The following is a 19,448-nucleotide window of genomic DNA, read 5'->3' as shown; positions in this document are numbered from 1 at the left end:
AGGAGTCCTGAGCAGAAGTCTAGCAGATGGGGTTGGGGGGGACTTCCCAGGGTGGTGGTGAGTCCTTTCTCGTATCCCAGCGAGCTTCTAGAAATGGGGGTGTCAGGAGCTTGCCTTCCATGAGTTCTCTTGGTCAGGCCCAGGTTCCCCTTAGGACACTGACTCAGGCCTGACTCTCAGCAACAAAGTTGGTTCGTCTCAAAGGTTTAGGCCTGGTTTTGCAATTTTCACATCTCATTCTGGAATTCAGACTTGCCACTCATGTGAGGGTGTGGCCTGGTGGTCATCGTGGTGTAGTTGCTCGGTCGTGTCTGACTCTTTGCAACCCCATGGACTGTAGCCCACCAGGCTTCTCTGTCCATGGGATTTTCCAGGCAAGAATACTGGTGTGGGTGGCCATTTCCTTCTCCAGGGGATCTTCCTGACCCAGGGATCAAACCCAAGTCTCCTGCATTGGCAGATGGATTCTTTACCACCGTGCATGCAGAGGGCATGGCCTAGGAGGTCCCAATCATAGGCAAGAAAGAGCACAAGCTGAAGTGGAGGGTATCTGAGTCCGTTCTAAGAAGCACTTCCAGGCTCTGGTCTCAATTTAAAATGCTTCTTGGGCTTTCCCTGGTGGCCCAATGGTTAAGAACCCATCTTCTAATGCAGGGGAAGTGGGTTCAATCCCTGGTTGGGGAGACAAGATCACACATGCCTCGGGGCAACTTCATTTTGCTCACCAAAATGAAGACCTGGAAGAATGAAAACAAACAAACCTTCTTGCTCCAGGGCAGAGGGACATGAGTGGGGATGGATTAGTTGCAAAGATAGAGGCTGGGTTAACTTTGCGAAGAGAGGGATTTTGAAATACCTTAGAAGTTATACATATGGTTTAACTCTGGAAGTTGGATTTAGGTAGGAGACAGGACAGAGCTCCAGGCAGCAGAAAAGCTGAGGATGTTTATCCTAATAGCTACTCTCCGTGGAGGGTTTACAGGTGTCAGGTGCTGTGCAAAATACCTCATGTGCATTATCTCATGGAATCTTTACAACAGCCTCATGAGGTTGCTGCTGTTATCATCTCCACTGAAGAGGAAAGAAGGCAAAAGGCTCAGAGAGGTCAGGGCAGCCGCCCAAGGCCACTTAGCTAACAGGTGACAGAGCCAGGACGTGGGCCCAGCGCCACTGTCACTACCTGGGCAAAGCATGACGCGAAAGTCAGAGTCTTGAGCTCCAGAAGAAAAGCAATACTGGTGGGAGGCGCTTTGCCTTTATTAGAGGGATTTTTTATTTGACTGCATGGCCTGAGGGATCTCAGCTCCCCCATCAGTGACTGAAGCCAGGCCACAGCCATCAAAGCGCCAAGTCCTAAGCATTGGACCACCAAGGAATTCCCATACCACGGGATTTTTAACCCTGACTGGGCACTAGAATCATAAGGAAACAGGGAGTTCCCTGGCGTTTCAGTGGGTAACACTCTCACTTCCACTGCAGGAGGCTCAGGTTCGATCTCCGGTTTGGGGAACTAAAATCCCACGAGCCTCACGGCACCATTGGAAAAACAGCAACAACAACCAGGAAACAGGATAAAGTGTAGATTCTTAGTCCCTACTGCCAGAGATACTAATCCAGTAAATGGAGCCTAGCATCCTTATTTTTCAGTTTTGTAAATGATTCTGTTGATTTGGGTTGAAAACTATTGCCCTACCCTGAATGGGGGTTTTCAGGGAGCTGACCTCTTCTCAATTCCAGTGGGCTTTAGGCTGGAATCCAAATCATCCTGAAGATGTTTGGGAATGGGTGTGAAGTGGGTCAAGGATACGGTTATGTCATTTGGTTGGTTTCAAATTGTGACTCTGCCGTGAACTAGGTATGTGACTTTGAACAAATGGTTTCACTTTTTTCAAAGCCTCAATTTAATAAAGGGGGCTAATTATACTGACTGTAAGGGGACATCCTGATTAATAAAAGGGTTAAAGAATATAAGGGGTGGTAATGGCCAAGTAGTTTCATCAGAATATTTTTGTGTGTGTGTGGGCTCAGTTATGTCTGATTCTTCGTGACCTCATGGATTGTAGCCTGCCAGGCTCCTCTGTTCATAGAATTTTCCAGGCATGAATAACTGGAATGTGTTGCCATTTCCTCCTCCAGGGGAACTTCTAGACCCTGGGATCAAACCCGCATCTCTTGTGTTTCCTGAATTGGCAGGTGAATTCTTTTACTGTTGCACCACCTGAATGATTGTCTGTCAAACAGAAAATAAAATTAACACTCTTGAGAGAAACAACAGAATCCAGGGTCTGTACAATAACCAGCACCCAAAAATCAAGTGCTAGACATAGGAAGAAATAGAAAACAGACTCAATCTCAAAGAGAAAAAGTGATGACCCAGGTGTTAGAATTAGCATCAAGAACTTTAATGCAACTCATAAATATTTTCAAACTCCGCCCATCCCCCCCAAATATAGTCATAATGAAGGAACAGATGAGGAACTTCAGCAGAGAACTGGAACTATTAAAACAAAATCAAATGGAAATTCCAGAAGTAAAAAGTACAGTAACCGATATGAAGAATTAATTTGATAGGTTCAGTAGCAGAATGAATGTGACAAAGGAAAGAGTGAGTCTGCAGACAGATCAACACAAATTATCCATCCTGAAGACCAGGGAGAAAAAGAAATCACTGGAAAAAGTTATGCAGAGTTTCATGGACCTGTGGAACAACAGTCAAAGATCTACATACCACACGTCATCCAAATTTTAGAAAAAGAAAAGAGAAAGAATGGGGCATAAAAGTATTCAGAGAGAGGGAGTTCCCTGGTGACCTAGTGGTTAGGACTCCAAGCGTTCAATTCTGTGGCCTGGGTTCAATCCCTGCTCAGGGAATTGAGATCCTGAAAGCCATGTGGTGCAAACAAAAGAAAAATATTTGAAGATATAGTTCCTGATGATTTCTCAAAGTTAATAGATACATTTATAGATTCATAGAGAAAGAAATGGCAACCCACTCCAGTATTCTGGCCTGGAAAATCCCAAGGACAGAGGAGCTTGGCGAACTATATAGTCCATGGGGTCTCAAAGGGCTGGACACAGCTTAGCAACTGAGCATGCACATGAATGACGATAGTGACATTAAGGATCTTTGCATGGATGTGTTTAACATCTTTATGTCTTCTTTGGAAAAATATAATTTAAGTCTTCAGTCCATTTTTAATTGGATTGGGTTTTTCTAATATTACGTTGTATAAGCTATTTATACATTTTGGATATTAATCCTTCATTGGTTATATCATTTGCAAATATTTTCTCCCATTCAGTTGGTTGTCTTTTTGTATTGTCAATGGTTTCCTTTGCTGTCCAAAAGCTTTTAGGTTTAATTAGGTCCCATTTGACTTATTTTTGCCTAGGTCTCCTTTATCTTAGGATGTATATATATGTACATAACTACAATTTATGTCAAAGAATGTCCTGCCTATATTTTCCTCTAGGAGTTTTATGGTTTCCAGTCTTGTATTTAAGCATTAACCACTTTGACTTTATTTTTGTATGTTATATGACAAAATGTTCTAATATCATGTAACTGTGCAGTTTTTCCAGAACCACTGATTGAAGAGACTGTTTTTTTCATCATGTATATTCTTGCCTCTTTTGCCATAAATTAATTGAACATAAAAAATGTATAGATTCCAAAATCTCTGTGAATATTCACCAAAATAAGTCAAAGGCTGAGCCATATACAAGCTTTAACAAATTCCTGAAGGTTGAAGTCCATCTTCCCGAGGATGTGCTCAGACCACAGCAGAATTAAATCAGCAATTAATAACCATAGAATAGTTGGGAAAGCCCCACATATTTAGAAATTAAACAGCACCCATCTAAAAATCCCATGGTATTCCAAAAACCTGCACAAGGATATTTATTCTATTTTATTCATACTTGCCAAAACCTGAAAGCATCCTAGATGTCTTTCAATAGGTGAATGGATAAGCAAACTCTGGTACATTCATACAATGGAATCTAATTCAGTGATTAAAAAATAAAAGCTATCAAACCATGAAAAAACAGAGAAGACTTAGCATATTGCTAAGTGGAAAGAAAAAAAAGGCCCAACTGAAAAGTTTACATATTGTATGATTCCAACTGTATGACATTCTAGAAAAGGCAAGTCTATGGATACAATGAAAAGATTGGTGGTTGCCAAGGATTTAATGAGTGCGGGGGGGGGGGCGGGGGGAGTGGGAGAGTGGGAGAGAAGGAGGGAAGGATGAATAAGTGGAACACAAGGGAATTTTAGGGCAATGAAAGTATTCTCTATAATGGTGAATACATATTATACATTTGTCAAAACAGATAGAATCTACAACACCGGGAGTGAACCCTAATGTAAACTACGGACTTTAGTTAATAAGAATGTACCGTTAGTGGTTCATCAACTGTACTGAATGTACCATGCTAATGCAAGATGTAAATCATAAGGGAAACCTTGTTGGGGAAGAAGGGGTGAGTGGGAACTCTCTGAACTTACCCATCAATTTTTCTGTAAACCTAAAGTGAAAGTGAAGTCGCTCAGTCGTGTCCGACTCTTTGCGATCCCATGGACAGTAGCCCACCAGGGCTTCCGTCCATGGGATTCTCCAGGCAAGAATACTGGAGTGGGTTGCCATTCCTTCTCCAGGGGATCTTCCCGACCCAGGGATCGAACCCAGGTCTCCCACATTGCATGCAGGCAGACGCTTTAACCTCTGAGCCACCAGGGAAGCCCTCCGTAAACCTAAAATTGGTCTTAAAAAGTTAAAAAAAATTTTTTTAAAGGAACTCATGATCAAAGACTGAAAGTGACCTGACACCTAATAAGCTCAGCATGATGTACCTTCCCTCCAATCCTCTGTCTTACCCACATCCCTAAGAGAGATTTCTCTTCCCTTAGGGCTTCTCTTTCTCAGTCAAAGAGGAGGTCGTGGGGAACAGGGAGGGATGCTGAATTCGAGATCATGGGAGTCATGGGACTATCAGGTAGAACCGGTTGTTTTGAAACCTGGTTTGCCTTTTCGCTCACTCAAGCTTCATTCCACGAACTTTGAGCTTCTTTCCACTGAGTTCTGCACTGGGATCTGAAGGTGGAACTGGTGACAGGTCACAGTCCCTTCCCACAAGGCATGCACAGCCCAAGGGAGAGGATGACAAGTCAACAGGCAGTGACAGTTCACTGTATTAAGTGTTAAAAGACACGGGGTACACTCAGGGGTCTGTGGGAATGCCGGAGAGGAGTGTCTAACTCAGCCTGGATTTGCTCAAGTGAGACTTTCTGAAGGAGGGGACATAGAACTTAGTCATTTCTGACTCTTGCAACCTCACAGATTGCAGCTGCCCTCCTTTGTCTGTGGGATTCTCCAGGCAAAAATACTGGAGTGGGTTGCCATTTCCTCCTCCATGGGATCCAGGGATTGAACCTGCGTCTCCTGCATGGGCAGGCGGATTCTTTACCACTGAGCCACCAGGGAATCCCGAGGAGATAGAAACCAAGCCTCAAGTTTACGAGCAGCTGTTAAGAAGCAGAAAGCACATCCCACTGGAAGCTGCAAGCAGTTCACTGTGTGTGTGTGTGTGTGCGCGCGCGTGCGTGTGCGTGCGTCTGTGTGTGTGTGTATGTGTGTATTGGAAGGGAGTGTTGGAAAGAGGTGATAAGTGGGCTGGAGAGGCAGGCAGGGACTGGTCAGACCTGAGCTCTTGACCCTCTCAGAAGCAGCACCTACACAGCCCAGTCAAACCTGGCAATGCCTGCTCCCTGGAGTCTGCACCTGCGGCTGGTGACGCGTCATGGGGAGACTCACCAAGTCCCTTGAACACACTGGGTAGGAGGAGCAATCCTGTAATTACCGTGGTGATAATTAGAGGAACTTCCCTTGCCTCTTTCAACAAAAATTTCACAAGCTGTGGCCCTCTCACCTGTGCAGCACTGGAGGGTGGGGTGCGGGGAGCCTGGCACCCCTCCTGCAGGGAGCCAGTGCCTGCGTCTCCTGCCAGGCACACCTGACTCCCCGGCTGAGGCCCAGAGGTGCCACGGATACCACCTGGGACCGCTCCAGCTTGGAGCTGAGTGCTGCTGGCAGAAGGACTGAAAGTGACTCCCCAGGTGCCCCAGGCTGGGCAGCCTCCAGCTGATGCACAGACTTGAGATTTACTCTAGCCTGGACTTCTCCGGGAGGGTTCAAGCCTGCAACAGTTCTGACCGGCACCTGGAGGTGCCTTCTCCATCTGGGCAACCTTAGCCTGACATACCCCAGCTACCAGTTTCTGGGCGCACACTCCATCTGCTGAGACCACATGCACAGGCTGCCATGGCCTGGGTGTCCTCTGGCTCTGCCTAGTGCTCTTTGGCTTCCTATAATGGTCCGAGTTCACGTGTTTTCCCAAGAGACACTTGGAGAGGCCTCTAGTTTACATGGAAGAGAAGGAAAACTTTCTTTTCATTTCTCATCCCACACTTTCTCCCAGAACCCTTCTCACCCCTTTCTTCCAGTGGATTCTTCTCAGGGCCCAGAAGGGTCCCTTTGCTTCTGGGAAGGCCTTAACCTTCTTTCATCAGCACCTCCTGTTCCATCCCTCCAAAACTTGAGTTTTCTCTTGGTTTTGCATCCTCTGACTCACCGGGAATGAAAGCCCAGGTGAACTGCCCAGGGGCGCAGTGTGTCTTTTTGTTTTGTTAGTGACATGTCTGATCTGTTTTGTTCTCAGTCTCCAGGGAAGGAGCTTCTTCACCTCCCAAAGCCTTTTGTGCCAGTAGCTTCTAGCCTTTTCCAGGGCCCCGATGTCTCACGTTTTTGAGACTCAGAATGACTATGTGTCACATTCAAGGGTACACTTGGCATTCTGTAAGACCATCTGGAAAAGTAGTAAGTGCTAAATGAACATCAAAAATTTAGGCTCTTTGCTTTTCCATCTCCTCATTATATCCACACATCCAGCGCCATTTAGAGCTGGGCAGGTATTTGCAGGAAGGCAATGGCAACCCACTCCAGTACTCTTGACTGGAAAATCCCATGGGCGGAGGAGCCTGGTGGGCTGCAGTCCATGGGGTCGCTAAGAGTCGGACACGACTGAGCAACTTCCCTTTCACTTTTCACTTTCATGCATCGGAGAAGGAAATGGCAACCCACTCCAGTATTCTTGCCTGGAGAATCCCAGGGACGGGAGAGCCTGGTGGGCTGCCATCTATGGGGTCTCACAGAGTCAGACATAACTGAAGCAACTTAGCAGCAGTAGCAGCAGCAGGTATTTGCAGGCTGGTATCTTTCTGTGAAAGGTCAGAGGAAGGGACCTTGGTGGTCTGGTATATTCTTGGGGCCCTGCCTCCAAATGTCTGGAGGGAATCCGATCTTATCATCTGGCCCTTTCCCCAGACTCACTGGTGGAGCTTCAGGAAACACATTGAACCCAACTGGTCCTGGTCGCCAGCAGTGGGGGAAGGAAGAAGGAGAGATTGCTTCCGAATGAAAACTACATTTGGCTTTCTCATGAAAGGGTTCCTCTTGGGGAACGGGCAAGCAGCAGATGTATGAGCAATGGCCAACTGATCCATTTGAAGATAGATTCAGGGCGTGGTGTTCCCCCGTAAGGCTGGGCAGGTCCTGGGAAACTGGAGCAGCGCTTGATCCCGGCCTGAAATTGGGCCAGCTGCGGAGGATCTTGAGAATACTGGTTTTGGGTGTGCCAGCTCTGCTCCCTGTGGAGACTGGGGGTCTGGGAAGTCTACTGTGTCTGTTGCCCAGGCGTGCTTCTAAAGCCTGGAGCTGCACTGATCATTTTCATTCATGAACACAGTAAGTGGCCAGGAGGCTTAGCTGGGCCCTTCAGAGTCTAGCCCCAGAGCAGTCTTTCAGTCTCTTCTCTGAACACTCTGCAGCAGGAATCATCCATCCCACTCCTGGATCCAGGCTCACTCCAAGCCTTCACATCGTTGGGACTTGCCTCATGTCATTCTCTTTCTAAAGAGTGTCTTTTCTCCTATCAACACGCTTACTCTTTCAGACCACCTCATCCACTCCTAGCAAAGCATTGCCCAGTGCCCTGGGGTTCAGTTCATCTCTCCCTCCTCTCTCCTCCTAAGCCCCAGATTCACTCTGTGAATCTGGTCTGCTGCTGCTGCTGCTGCTAAGTTGCTTCAGTTGTGTCCGACTCTGTGCGACCCCATAGACAGCAGTCGACCAGGCTCCGCCGTCCCTGGGATTCTCCAGGCAGGAACACTGGAGTGGATTGCCATTTCCTTGTCCAATGCATGAAAGTGAAAAGTGAAAGTGAAGTTGCTCAGTCGTGTCCGACTCTTAGCGACCCCATGGACAGCAGCCTACCAGGCTCCTCCCTCCATGGGATTTTCCAGGCAAGAGTACTGGAGTGGGTTGCCATTGCCTTCTCTGTGAATCTGGTCCAGCCCCATTAAATTTACTTCTGTGTCTGCCTCCAGATGGACTGTTCACTGAGCTTTGCTCTTGCGTGGTCAGCTCCTTGTCATCCTTCAGGTGTCAGCTGTCACCTTCTCTGCCAGGCCTTCCTTCACCATGGAAACTAGGCTGCACACCCACTCACGCTGTGTCCCATTACCTTGTGTTATCATCTTCATAAAACTTAGCAGCATCTGCAAGCACCTTCACTTATTTGTCGGCTTGGGCTATCTGTAAGTCTTTTCCTCTAGAATGTAAGCGCTCAGAGGGCAGACCCAGCAGAATGAATTGATACATGGTTGGCACCCAATAAATATCTGTTGATGGGTCACATGAAGGCTAGTATGGGGTATTCGACTTGGCCCCTCGAGGACTTGGCACAGAGCCTGGGTGCAATAAAAGCTGGCTGCGTGGAGTTATTTGCTAAACGAATGAATGAACCAACGAGCAGACCAACTAAGCGAGGCAGCGTCCCGCCTGCTGACTGACAGGTTGACTGACACTTGGGAGCCCGTGGCCAGCAGACTCTTGATGGATGGGTGACAGCTGAGTGGCAGTCAACAGACGCGCACGGGGTTCCTGACTGGCTGGCTGCAGCAGCCCCTCGGAAAGGCGAAGGGAAGAGGGCTCCAGAGGCGACCGCCCCGCGTGGGGAGGGGGCGGCACCAAGCGGCGGGAGGCGGCGCAACCGCCAGAAGCCGAGCGAGCAACAGTCGCCTCGAACCGAGGAACCGACGTCTCCGCGCATGGGCCCGGCGCGAGGGGCGGGGCGCGCGCGTCACGTGAGCGTGTTTTGGGCACGTGACCCGCGCAGGGCCAAGGCTCACCCCCCGCCCCCTCCTCGCCTCCCCTTGGCGGGTGTGAGCCGAGCGGCCTCGCCTCACCGCCTAGCGCCCCCCTCAGTCGCCGCCGCCTCCGCCTCCGCCCGCCGGCCATGTCCCCGGGCCGCCGCCGCCGCCGCACGAGCGCGGCGCCCCTGCGGCCCAGCGCGCAGTGAGCGCGGGGCCCTCTTGCCGTTCGCCCGCCCCGGGGCCCCCTTGTTCTCAGTGCCGCCGCCGCCGCCGCCATGTTGGGTTTAGAGCCGCAGCGGAGCCGCCGCCGCCGCCGCCGGTGAGGGAGGCCGAGAGCGGAGCCCGCCCCGCCCCGGGGCCCAGGGAGCGGGTCCGCCTCGGAGCCCGGCCTCTCCCCGCCAGTCACTTTCCCGGCCCGCCCGCCCGCGGTGTGAGCGAGCGAGCGAGCGCCGGGCCGCGGCCGCGCCTTCCGCTCCCGGCCCGAGCGAGCCCGCCGCCCGTTTGTTCCCCTGCCGCCGGGCCCGGCCCGGGCCGAGCCTGCAGCAGAGCCCTCGAGAGTCAGCGCCATGGCGGAGCAGACCTACTCGTGGTGAGTGCGGGGCTCTGGGAGGCCGGGGCGCGGCGAGGGTGGGGGTCGGGACGCCGGCGCGGCCGGCCGGGGAGGAAGAGGAGGAGGAACAGGTGCGCTTCGGGGGTGGAGGGGGGCTGGGGACCGCGGCATAGGGGTGCACGCCCCCCTCGCCCCCTGCCGGAGGGGGCGGCTGGCGCTCGCGGAAGGCGGTGAGCGGCCGGGGGCCCGGCGTCCGAGGAGGCGGCGGCCGCGGCGGATGTCATCTGGTCATGGGCGGAGCAGGTGATGGAGAAAGGGGAGCTTCACCCCGAGGTGGGAAGCCCATGCGAGGGAAATGGATTCCCACGGGCATTCCGGAACCGACCCGAGGCGGGAAGCTGCTGGAAAGGAGGAATGGCCAAGGTGGAGAGGGGCAGGTCGGGGCAAAGGCGGGGGGCCACCGGGCCGAGAGGCATCTTCTGAGAACAGGTGATACGAGGTCGAACTTGGAAGCTGTCAGAGAGGAGAAGCCACCTCCCCTGGGGCTGCTCCTTACCCCTGGGATGGGGAGTGAAGGGAAGAGTTGGTGAGGTGGGCAGAGGCCTAGACGTGAGCAGAGGAAAGCCGCGGAAGGGGAGAGGCCGGGGAACCCTGAAGGCTACACCCTGCTGGAGAGGTTGGAAGGGGAGCCTGTTTGGATAACTAGATTTTGGAGTGGAAGTCGCTGATGACAGTGGGGCCTGGCAGAAATCTTTGTGAGGGTAGGTACCCTGTTCTGTAGAATAGGACGAAGCCCAATGCCCTGGGGCAAGTATGGGGATGAAGGAGCTACAAGTCATGTCCATTTTAAAGAGACTTTTTAAAAGTTATAAAATAGCTTGCTAAGGGCTGACAAGCGTACTGTGTAGTTCATGGAGTGAGAACTATACCTGTCCTGAGAAGGGAGGGCTGAGGTTTGGGGCGAGGGGGATGCACCTCCCTTTAGCAGGCTGAGGTGGAATATGTGCTGGAGGGGGTTGAAGGAGTGACGATAATATCCATGAGGAGTGGAGTGGAGAGAAAGCGAGAAATGGGATGATGGTAGGTGCAGAGATGGAAAATCTGGTTGCAATCTAGAGCGATTGTTTGAAGATCGTTTTCTCTTGGAAGCAAATGTGGTTTTTGATAAAACTGTAGGCTTTCCCTTCTTAGAAAAGAGCATAGTAGAGTGGGAAGAGCTTGGCGTTTAGAGTTGGTTTGGACGTCGGGTTCACCTGTTAACTTGCTTTATAACTCGACAAGATAGTAAGTTCTCCATTCTTTTCCCCTTACTTGCAAAATAGAATTATCTTTCTCATAAGCTGTAAGGAGTAAATGAATTAAGTTTACAAACTACAGGGTAAACTGTAAGGTGCTATACCTTACTACATTATAATTATCTTAGGGGAACAGCAAAGAAATGAGTAATACCTGAAAAGAATGGCTTTGGATGAAGGCTTTATCCCAGGGGATGATTTGTGGTGGCTGGGGTTATGATAAGTGAGGGACGCATTATGTCTTCTCATAGGGAAAGAGGATTGGTGACTGAAGAAGATAATTCAAAAGAGAACTTCAGTTACATACATACAAAAAAAAAAAGAAGATAACTTAGAAAAAGCAATGCTAAAAGAAGAATGAAAATCCTAATGAACAATTGTGACAACATATATATTTTTAAAAAGACGTTTAAACTTCTTTGATTATTTTGAGCAACGGTGAACTGCCTCACCAATGCACGTGATTTGGAACACCGGATTAGAATTCGCACTTTCTCATGGACAGAGTAAGAAAGCAAGTGCAGGTGCCCTTTGCATGCCTCATCTTGAGCTTCTTAACACGCTGGCCCCGCTGAGTGTCCTGATGGCCGCCCTGCTGTCTGTAGCCTGCTGTAGAGGGACTGTGGGTGGTTCAGAGAGTAAGCGCAGCACCCGAGAAGTGGGGATAGTGAGAGTGTTTTACTAGGTACTAGGTAGGCCACAGGTAGGCCACAGGAGAAGGCAGTGGCACCCCGCTCCAGTACTCTTGCCTGGAAAATCCCACGGACGGAGGAGCCTGGTGGGCTGCAGTCCATGGGGTCGTGAAGAGTCGGACACGACTGAGCAACTTCTTTTTCACTTTTCACTTTCACACATTGGAGAAGGAAATGGCAACCCTCTCCAGTGTTCTTGCCTGGAGAATCCCAGGGACGGGGGAGCCTGGCGGGCTGCCGTCTATGGGGTCACACAGAGTCGGACACGACTGAAGTGACTTAGCAGCAGCAGCAGGTAGGCCACATTCTTGTGTGATGTTGGACGGCTCTGCTAGTTAAGGTGGTGGCGGGGAGAGTGTTGTAAGGTGGAGGTGTTTTGTGAAGTTTGACGCTGTATAAGATTTATCCTCCTGAATACTTGCTTCAAGCTCAGGTCCCTTAATTTGCTTTAAGGTGAAGAAAGAAGCTCCTTGAAATCAGAACACTTAGCTCCTCACCTTTAGCACGTTTTGAGATGGAGAAAGTTTTTACATTATCTTGAGAGAGAGAGTTGGGAAACCAGGCATCATCTTGAGAAAGGGGAGAGAGGATTGGGAAACGAGGCAGCTTTCTTCCTGACTGGTTCTTCCCAAGTCAGTCGGGGGGTGATATAAAGAGCCAGCCATGTGGCATTTAACATATACACTCAGTTGATTCTCACAAGTACCTGAGGCAGGTGATCTTTCTCTCTTTTATAGAGGAGGAAACTTAGGCTCAGGAGCCCAAATGATTTGTCCAAGATACTTCACCTGTGATGCTTTTTTTTCAGGTCATGAATTCTCTATCATTTTATTCATGTTCATTGAACTATTAAGTTCAGTGAGAACTTAATATTCAATGAGAACTTAACTATTGAACATATTAAGTATGGAAAAGGTAATCTCAAAGTACATGCAAACCTTTTTGGATTGTCTTGTCATATTGGAATATCTTTGTCACTGTTCTGTTGGTTTGTGTAAACAATCAAGAGTTGATTTTTTTTGAAAATAGTCTTGCACTTTATTTGTATGTGGCCTTTAGGAAAGTCAGCCTTTTGGAGACTACTGTGCTATGGATTTGTCTGAAGATGGAGTCAGTGAAAAATGCAGGAACATTTGAAAATAGGTTCCTTTAGGGTTTTTGTGAGCCAGACATGTAAGTTATAAGAGAAAATTGGCCTTGAGTTGATGATTGTGGAAGCTCAGTGGCGAGTCCATTTATCCTGTATATGTTTTACATGTTGAAATTTTTCACGATAGTTTGTTTGTTTGTTTGTTTTTTAAAGAAAGCCCCTACACATATGTTCATGCTGTTCTCTGGTTTCTTGTGCCTGCTTTTTTTCCTAGCAAATTCAGTCAGTTCTGTTACCCAGCTGTGATGCTTTTTCTGACCACCCCGACTGAAAGTGAGCTTGCTCTTTTAGACACTTGTTCTGTCTTACTTCTTTTCACATGTGAATACCTAATCTCACTGGATGGTAAGCTTTTTGATCAGCAAGGCGTTTTCACCTGCTCCGTTTCTGACCTGGGCAGGTTCACCCCTCCTTAGGTAACTTGGTGGTCCCCCACTCCTGAGAGGTCACCATATTGATGCCAAACTTGGTGCGGACACCTGATCAGCTTAGTACATACAGCCCAGAACTCATGGGCTCAAGCGATTCTCCAGCCTCAGCCTCCTGAGTAGCTGGGACTACGGGTACACGCCACCGAGCCCAGCTAAGCTTTTTGAAGGTCTGTTGTTTCGTTGCTAAGTCTTGTCTGATTCTTTGCGACCCCTTGGCTATGGGATTTCCTCTGGCTATGGGATTTCCCAGGCAAGGATACTGGAGTGCATTGCTATGCTCTCTTTCAGGGGATCTTCCAGACCGAGGGATCTCCATTGGCAGGTAGATTCTCGACCACTGAGCCACCAGGGAAACCCAACCTTTTTGAGGGTTAGGATGCAATTCCATTAACTTTTGTCCTCCTCTAGCGCCCAGCACTTTGTCTTGCCTATAGCTCGTGCTTAGTAATTACTGAACGATTGAATATATAGGTTTTCAGGGTGGTTCATCCTTTGTTGAAAGGATAAGCGTCAGGGGCAGATCCAGAACGTTTACACCAGGGTGTTTATAGATGTTGTCCCTGGGAGAGCTTGACTTTGGATCTCAGTACTGCCACTTCCTTCCTGGGCTGAATGTCATAAAGTATCTACCCCTCTGCTCAGTTTTCCACCTCCCCTTTTTCATGCAGCCAAGCCTCAGATCGTTTTTAAAATCAAAACCCAGAAAATAATCCTTTCCTGTGCACAGGTTTCCTGACTATATTCTAGAGAGAGTAGAATACGTTTTCTTAATATCAGTTCAAGCCTAAACTTACATTAATCTAGCTTCCTCAGCCAAAATACCAAGCAGGTTATTTTGTTAATGTCACCAGTATCCTATTAACTGCCAACTTCAATAAAGAATTTTTCACACTGGAAAAAAAAAAAAAAATGTAAGGGGAAGCTGCAGACAGCTGAATTTTGTAAACTTATAGTTACAAAAGAAAGCTTCTGGTAACTTAGTTCCCTGGTGTCTCAGTGCTGTCAGAGTGAGGGTACCGTCCCTTAATAGTTTTAAATAAAAACGATTGACAGAAGTTAAAATAATCGGTAGTAACACCACAGTCTTTATCACGATCAACAGCAAGGTTCTCCTTGTCTAGTTTTTATTCATAAACACTGAGGAAATAAAATAATGCATGTGAAAACACACATTGAAGGTGCAAACTAGAGTTTCATTAATTTGAGAAAAACACCTTGCTCAATGTATATTTATGAGCAGTTGTTTTAGCGTAAGGTGGGTGAGAAACATCCTTCTCTCTTGATGGAGTCACTGCAGTACTTGTGTATAATTGCTCTTGGTAAAAATTACTTATGTTAGGGTTAATTTTGGTGCAAGCAGGGGTTGGGGGCGGGAAGTGAGCCCGTGTGAACCTCATTCAGATGAATTTGTTATCAAAGTATTGATAGTATATCATAATTTGTTGTGTTTTCTGTGTGCTGCGGCTTTAGAAGCATTGATCGATAAGGAAGCCAAGGCTCAAGGGTATAAGTAACTTGCCCAAGTATATAAATGGAAAAATGGTTCTAAGTCTAGACTATCGGACACCAGAATTCTGACACTGACTGTGTGCTGCTTTGTCCGTAGTCACTACTCTCAGCCAACCCTCTTCTGCTTGAATTTCTTTTTAGTCTCCGCACTGGTTCCCTCCATTCTCTGCACAACAACCATCCATTCTCCTGAGTAGTCTTCTGACAGCCTGATTCAGGTCACCTCAGTCCTCTGTTCAAAACTCTTCAATGGCTTTTGGCCATATTAGAATAGAATCCAAATTCCTTAATGGGGCTCCTCACATTTTGTGTGTGTTTTTGAAGGATGTCAGTAAACCACAAGTGACACAGATGAAAGTCTTTCTCGTTTGGTGCTCTGTCCAGTGCCTGGCATAGAATAGGTGGTTTGGCAGATATTAATATTTACTGAACAGATGAATGTGCATAGCTCCCCCTGGGCTGCCTGTCTGAAGATCTGCTCTGAGGACTGCATTATACTGGGGTGAGATGTTGTGATAAAGGACATTGTTATGTCAGAGACTTGTGAATAATGCTAAAACTGGAGAGGGAAAAACAAGGTGGCTCTCTGGAGCAAATGGAAGCTGCGTCTGTTTTGGATTTCTGTTACGTATCACGGTCTCTGTTGGGATCATATCTGATTGTGCATTGTGATCATTGCACCTGCTGAAAGTTTTCCAGAGAGAAATTATTTACTTGAAGATGTGTGAGCAGCATTGTAGACTTTAGATTTGGTTTTATTTTTAAAACATGTTTTGCCTGTAGTGATAGTGCTGTAGTAGTAATGTTTTGGTGTTACATGATTCAAGCTAAAATTAGCCGAAGCTAAGACTATGAATTTGCATTGAAATAATTTTCCTCAGTGTTTCTTATAAAGCCTTGGGGAGGGGAAGAGCTGAAGAGTTGGTAACCATGTCAGCCTGTAATTTATCAATGAATTAAAATCCCTACTGTTCAAGCATTTCTCAAAATACATTTCAGTAATCATTTACTTTAGAGATATAAATGTCGCTGTGTTGAGGTATTACGTAGTTCTGTATAACTGTATTTTACTTTAACATTAGTAACTTAGTTTTCAACATTCTTACCTGTCTCATTAAGCCATCCTGTGAAAAATCGAGGATGTCCTGAGAGTGTCTCGTGAGGTCCTGTTTTAGTTGGCTATGTTTAGCACCTGAAACTTTTATGTGATTGCTGTCCCTGACAGCAGAGCCATAAGTATAATTTGATTTTTCAGAATTCTATATTTTCTGGAGTTTAATGATTCCTTCTTAGGATTTAAAGGAAAGTAGTGGTTTTATTTGTTGTATGTATAAATCAAGAAACGTTAGCACCTTTGAGTTTCTGTGGGTTATTTCCTAATCCTCACTTAAAGAATTAGAGACAGAGTGCGCCTCTTCTGGAATTTTTAACCCCTTGGGTATCTAGAGGAGTTCCAGGTGATCAAATTCAATTTTACAGGGAAAATCTACAGTTAGTTCCCATGATGCTCACAATGAATTACCTCTCAGATTTTGTTAATAGGTCTCATTAGAGCCACAGCTTAAAATAAAGCAGATGCACTCATTTGCCATGATAAGACTAGACTGAGCTCCTCTGAAAAAGTTAGGTTTTTGAATACTTTTAAGGCATTAGTCTGAATATACATTAGTCTAATAGAGACCTAATAGAAAATCCTATTTCTTGGTTTGTTCAGTTCACTCTATCTTGGAAAGAAAACTTGATAATCTGTTTTGGACTTCCAGGTTTGATATGATGAAGAGCCGCTAGAGGATTTTTTTAAAGGCACTAAAGTAGAGGTGTGTCTTGATTGTTTTTTACATGTTTGTAAATTATACTGAATATAAGTGATCACTCATTAAATTTTATTTGAAACCCTAAGATAGGGTCTAATTCTGTTCTGGTTTCTTTAAATTGATAAATCTTTAGTTGGAGGGTGATTTTCATCTCTTGATTCAGTTCAGTTCAGTTGCTCAGTCATGTCTGACTCTTTGCGACCCCATGAACGGCAGCACACCAGGCCTCCCTGTCCATCACCAACTCCTGGAGTTTACACAAACATGTCCATTGAGTTGGTGATGCCATCCAACCATCTCATCCTCTGTTGTCCCCTTCTCCTCCTGCCTTCAATCTTTCCCAGCATCAGGGTCTTTTCAGATGAGTCAGTTCTTCGCATCAGGTGGCCAAAGTATTGGAGTTTCAGCTTCAACATCAGTCCTTCCAGTGAACATTCAGGACTGATTTCCTTTAGGATGAACTGGTTGGATCTCCTTGCAGTCTGTGGGACTCTCAAGAGTCTTCTCCAACACCACAGTTCAAAAGCATCAATTCTTTGGTGCTCAGCTTTCTTTATAGTCTAACTCTCACATCCGTACACGACTACTGGAGAAACCATAGCCTTGACTAGATGGAACTTTGTTGGCAAAGTAATGTCTCTGCTTCTTAATATGCTGTCTAGGTTGGTCATAACTTCCCTTCCAAGAAGTCTTTTAATTTCATGGCTGCAGTCACCATCTGCAGTGATTTTGGAGCCCCCTAAAATAAAGTGTGCCACTGTTTCCATCTAGTTGCCGTGAAGTGATGGGACTGGATGCCATGATCTTAGTTTTCTGAATGTTAAGCTTTAAGCCAACTTTTTCACTTTTCTCTTTCACTTTCATCTCTGATTAACTGGTTCAATCCCTGGGTCAGGAAGATTCCCTGGAGGGAGGGCACGGCAACGCATTCTAGTATTCTTCCCTGGAGAATGTATGGACTGAAGAGCCAGGCAAGCTACAAATACAGTCCATAGGGTCACATGGAGTCGGATGTGACTGAAGCAGCTTGGCACGCAGGCACAGTCTTGTGTTAGTCCCAGTGTTGAATTTTGTACAGTGGTTATTAATGCCTGTCCTACTCCACAGGGTTATTGCCAGTATTCAGTGAAATAATATATGTGAAAAGGCTTTGAAAATTGGTACATGTAATATAAAAGCAAGTTATTTGTTCTCTACGTTTTTAGACCCAAATTGGCTCCAGGTAGAGTTCCTCACTGCAGAAAAGACTTTCCTTTTTCTAAAAACATGTTTTAAAATGGAAGTATAGTTGATTTACAGCATTATTGGTTTCAGCTGTGCAACATAGTGATTTAATGATTTAATATTTGTATAGATTATACTCCATTTACAGTTGTTATGAAATATTGGCTGTATTCCTTGTGCTGTACTATATATCCTTGTAGGTTGTTTTATGCATAGTAGCTTGTACTTCTTCATCCCTATCCCTTTCTTGTCCCTCCCCACAAAAAAAGTTTTCTTGTTTCAGAATTTAACCAACATTTAAACTTTGAGATGTTTATTCTAGTGAGAATTCTGTGGAAATGTTTGAATAATGCTGCATAAAAAGAACTAGAAATGTTAGTTTGTAAGTTGTCATTGATTTCAGTTGTTGCCTTTGAAATGTGTTATAAGTGAAACACTATCTCGTCCATTTTTGACTCTTTGAGACCCCATGGACCATAACCCTGCCAGGCTCCTCTGTCCATGGAATTCTAAAGGCAAGAATACTGGAGTGGGTTGCCATTTCCTTCTCCAGGGGATTTTCCCAACCCAGGGATTGAACCCAGATCTGCATTGCAGGCGGACTCTTTACCATTTAAGTCACGAGGGAGGTCTTGGTGTTGTAAGGTCATCTTTTAGTAACAAGTTTCACAGTCCACTACTACTTAACCAGAAAACAAGAAAATTTGTGACTTGAGTTAAAGTTAATTTTTTTGTAAGTTTATTTTATTTTGATCTTTTGAAGGTAGTTTTCTTCATAATCATGGATAATACTCTTCTTTGCCTGTTTTTTGTTTTTGTTTGAAGTGCACAGAAAATTTTTCTACCTTAAAATGCCTGAGGAGGGGCTGTGAGTGGTGGGTTATCTGTTTTCCTCACCCTTCAGGTCTGCCAGGCACACCCACTTCCCTCTGTCTGAGGGCCTCAGGCTTGGGCTTCACTCTTGACCTAAATTGGACATGTGTAGCCAAGTTTTGTTAATTGTTTCTTGAACCTGGTTATACACATTTGACCTAAGTATAGTGCATGACTTTTTGTTGTGTCCTTGTCTTAATTTTTGCCCAGAATAGTCTAGCTTGGCTTTCCAAACTTGACTAAATCTTCAGGCCTTGCCTGACAGTCTTAACTTTTAAACCTTTGACTGTATGCTCTGGTTTTGTAAATGCCCAGAAATTTACATTCACTTCTCAGAAGTGCTTGCAAAAATACTCCTGTTAGAAATAAAAGCTAGTTTTAGAGAATGAATTCTCTTACCTATGCCACTGAGTAGTACAAGCACTAATATCTTAAAAATATTAAGGTTTAATACCTTAAAAACGCTTTCAAACCTAACTTCATAGGGCTTAGTTGAGTCTTATTACAGGAATACTTCTGGGACCACAGGTGGGATAGCTGAAGGGAGAGTACAGAGAGGACAGAATGAGAGACTCGAGTTGAGCCCTGGGATACTCAGTTGAGAAATGGAGGAAAGAAGAGTAGTCAAGAGATGCTTCCTTAGAGGTAGGATAATTAGCAAGGTGTGATGGTGACAAAAGGCTCAGAGAATCTTCA

The 19,448-nt window shown here is 46.3% G+C and overlaps 1 protein-coding gene across 1 annotated transcript in view; it reads left to right on the top strand.

Annotated features, from left to right (window-relative positions):
* Window positions 1–9,651: 9,651 nt before the first annotated feature.
* Window positions 9,652–19,448, top strand: part of SPPL3 (signal peptide peptidase like 3) — a 100,678-nt gene continuing 90,881 nt past the window's right edge. Inside the window, exon 1 of the mRNA XM_040250891.1 lies at window positions 9,652–9,803. Within this exon, the coding sequence (XP_040106825.1) occupies window positions 9,781–9,803 (23 nt within the window). The 5' untranslated portion in view covers window positions 9,652–9,780. The remainder of the gene's footprint in view (window positions 9,804–19,448) is intronic.

Source organism: Oryx dammah, unplaced genomic scaffold (genome assembly GCF_014754425.2).
Source record: "Oryx dammah isolate SB20612 unplaced genomic scaffold, SCBI_Odam_1.1 HiC_scaffold_12, whole genome shotgun sequence".
Classification (NCBI taxonomy): Eukaryota; Metazoa; Chordata; class Mammalia; order Artiodactyla; family Bovidae; genus Oryx; species Oryx dammah.
The sequence above is the reverse complement of the archived record's forward strand: the minus strand, read 5'-3'. Positions and strand labels throughout refer to the sequence as shown.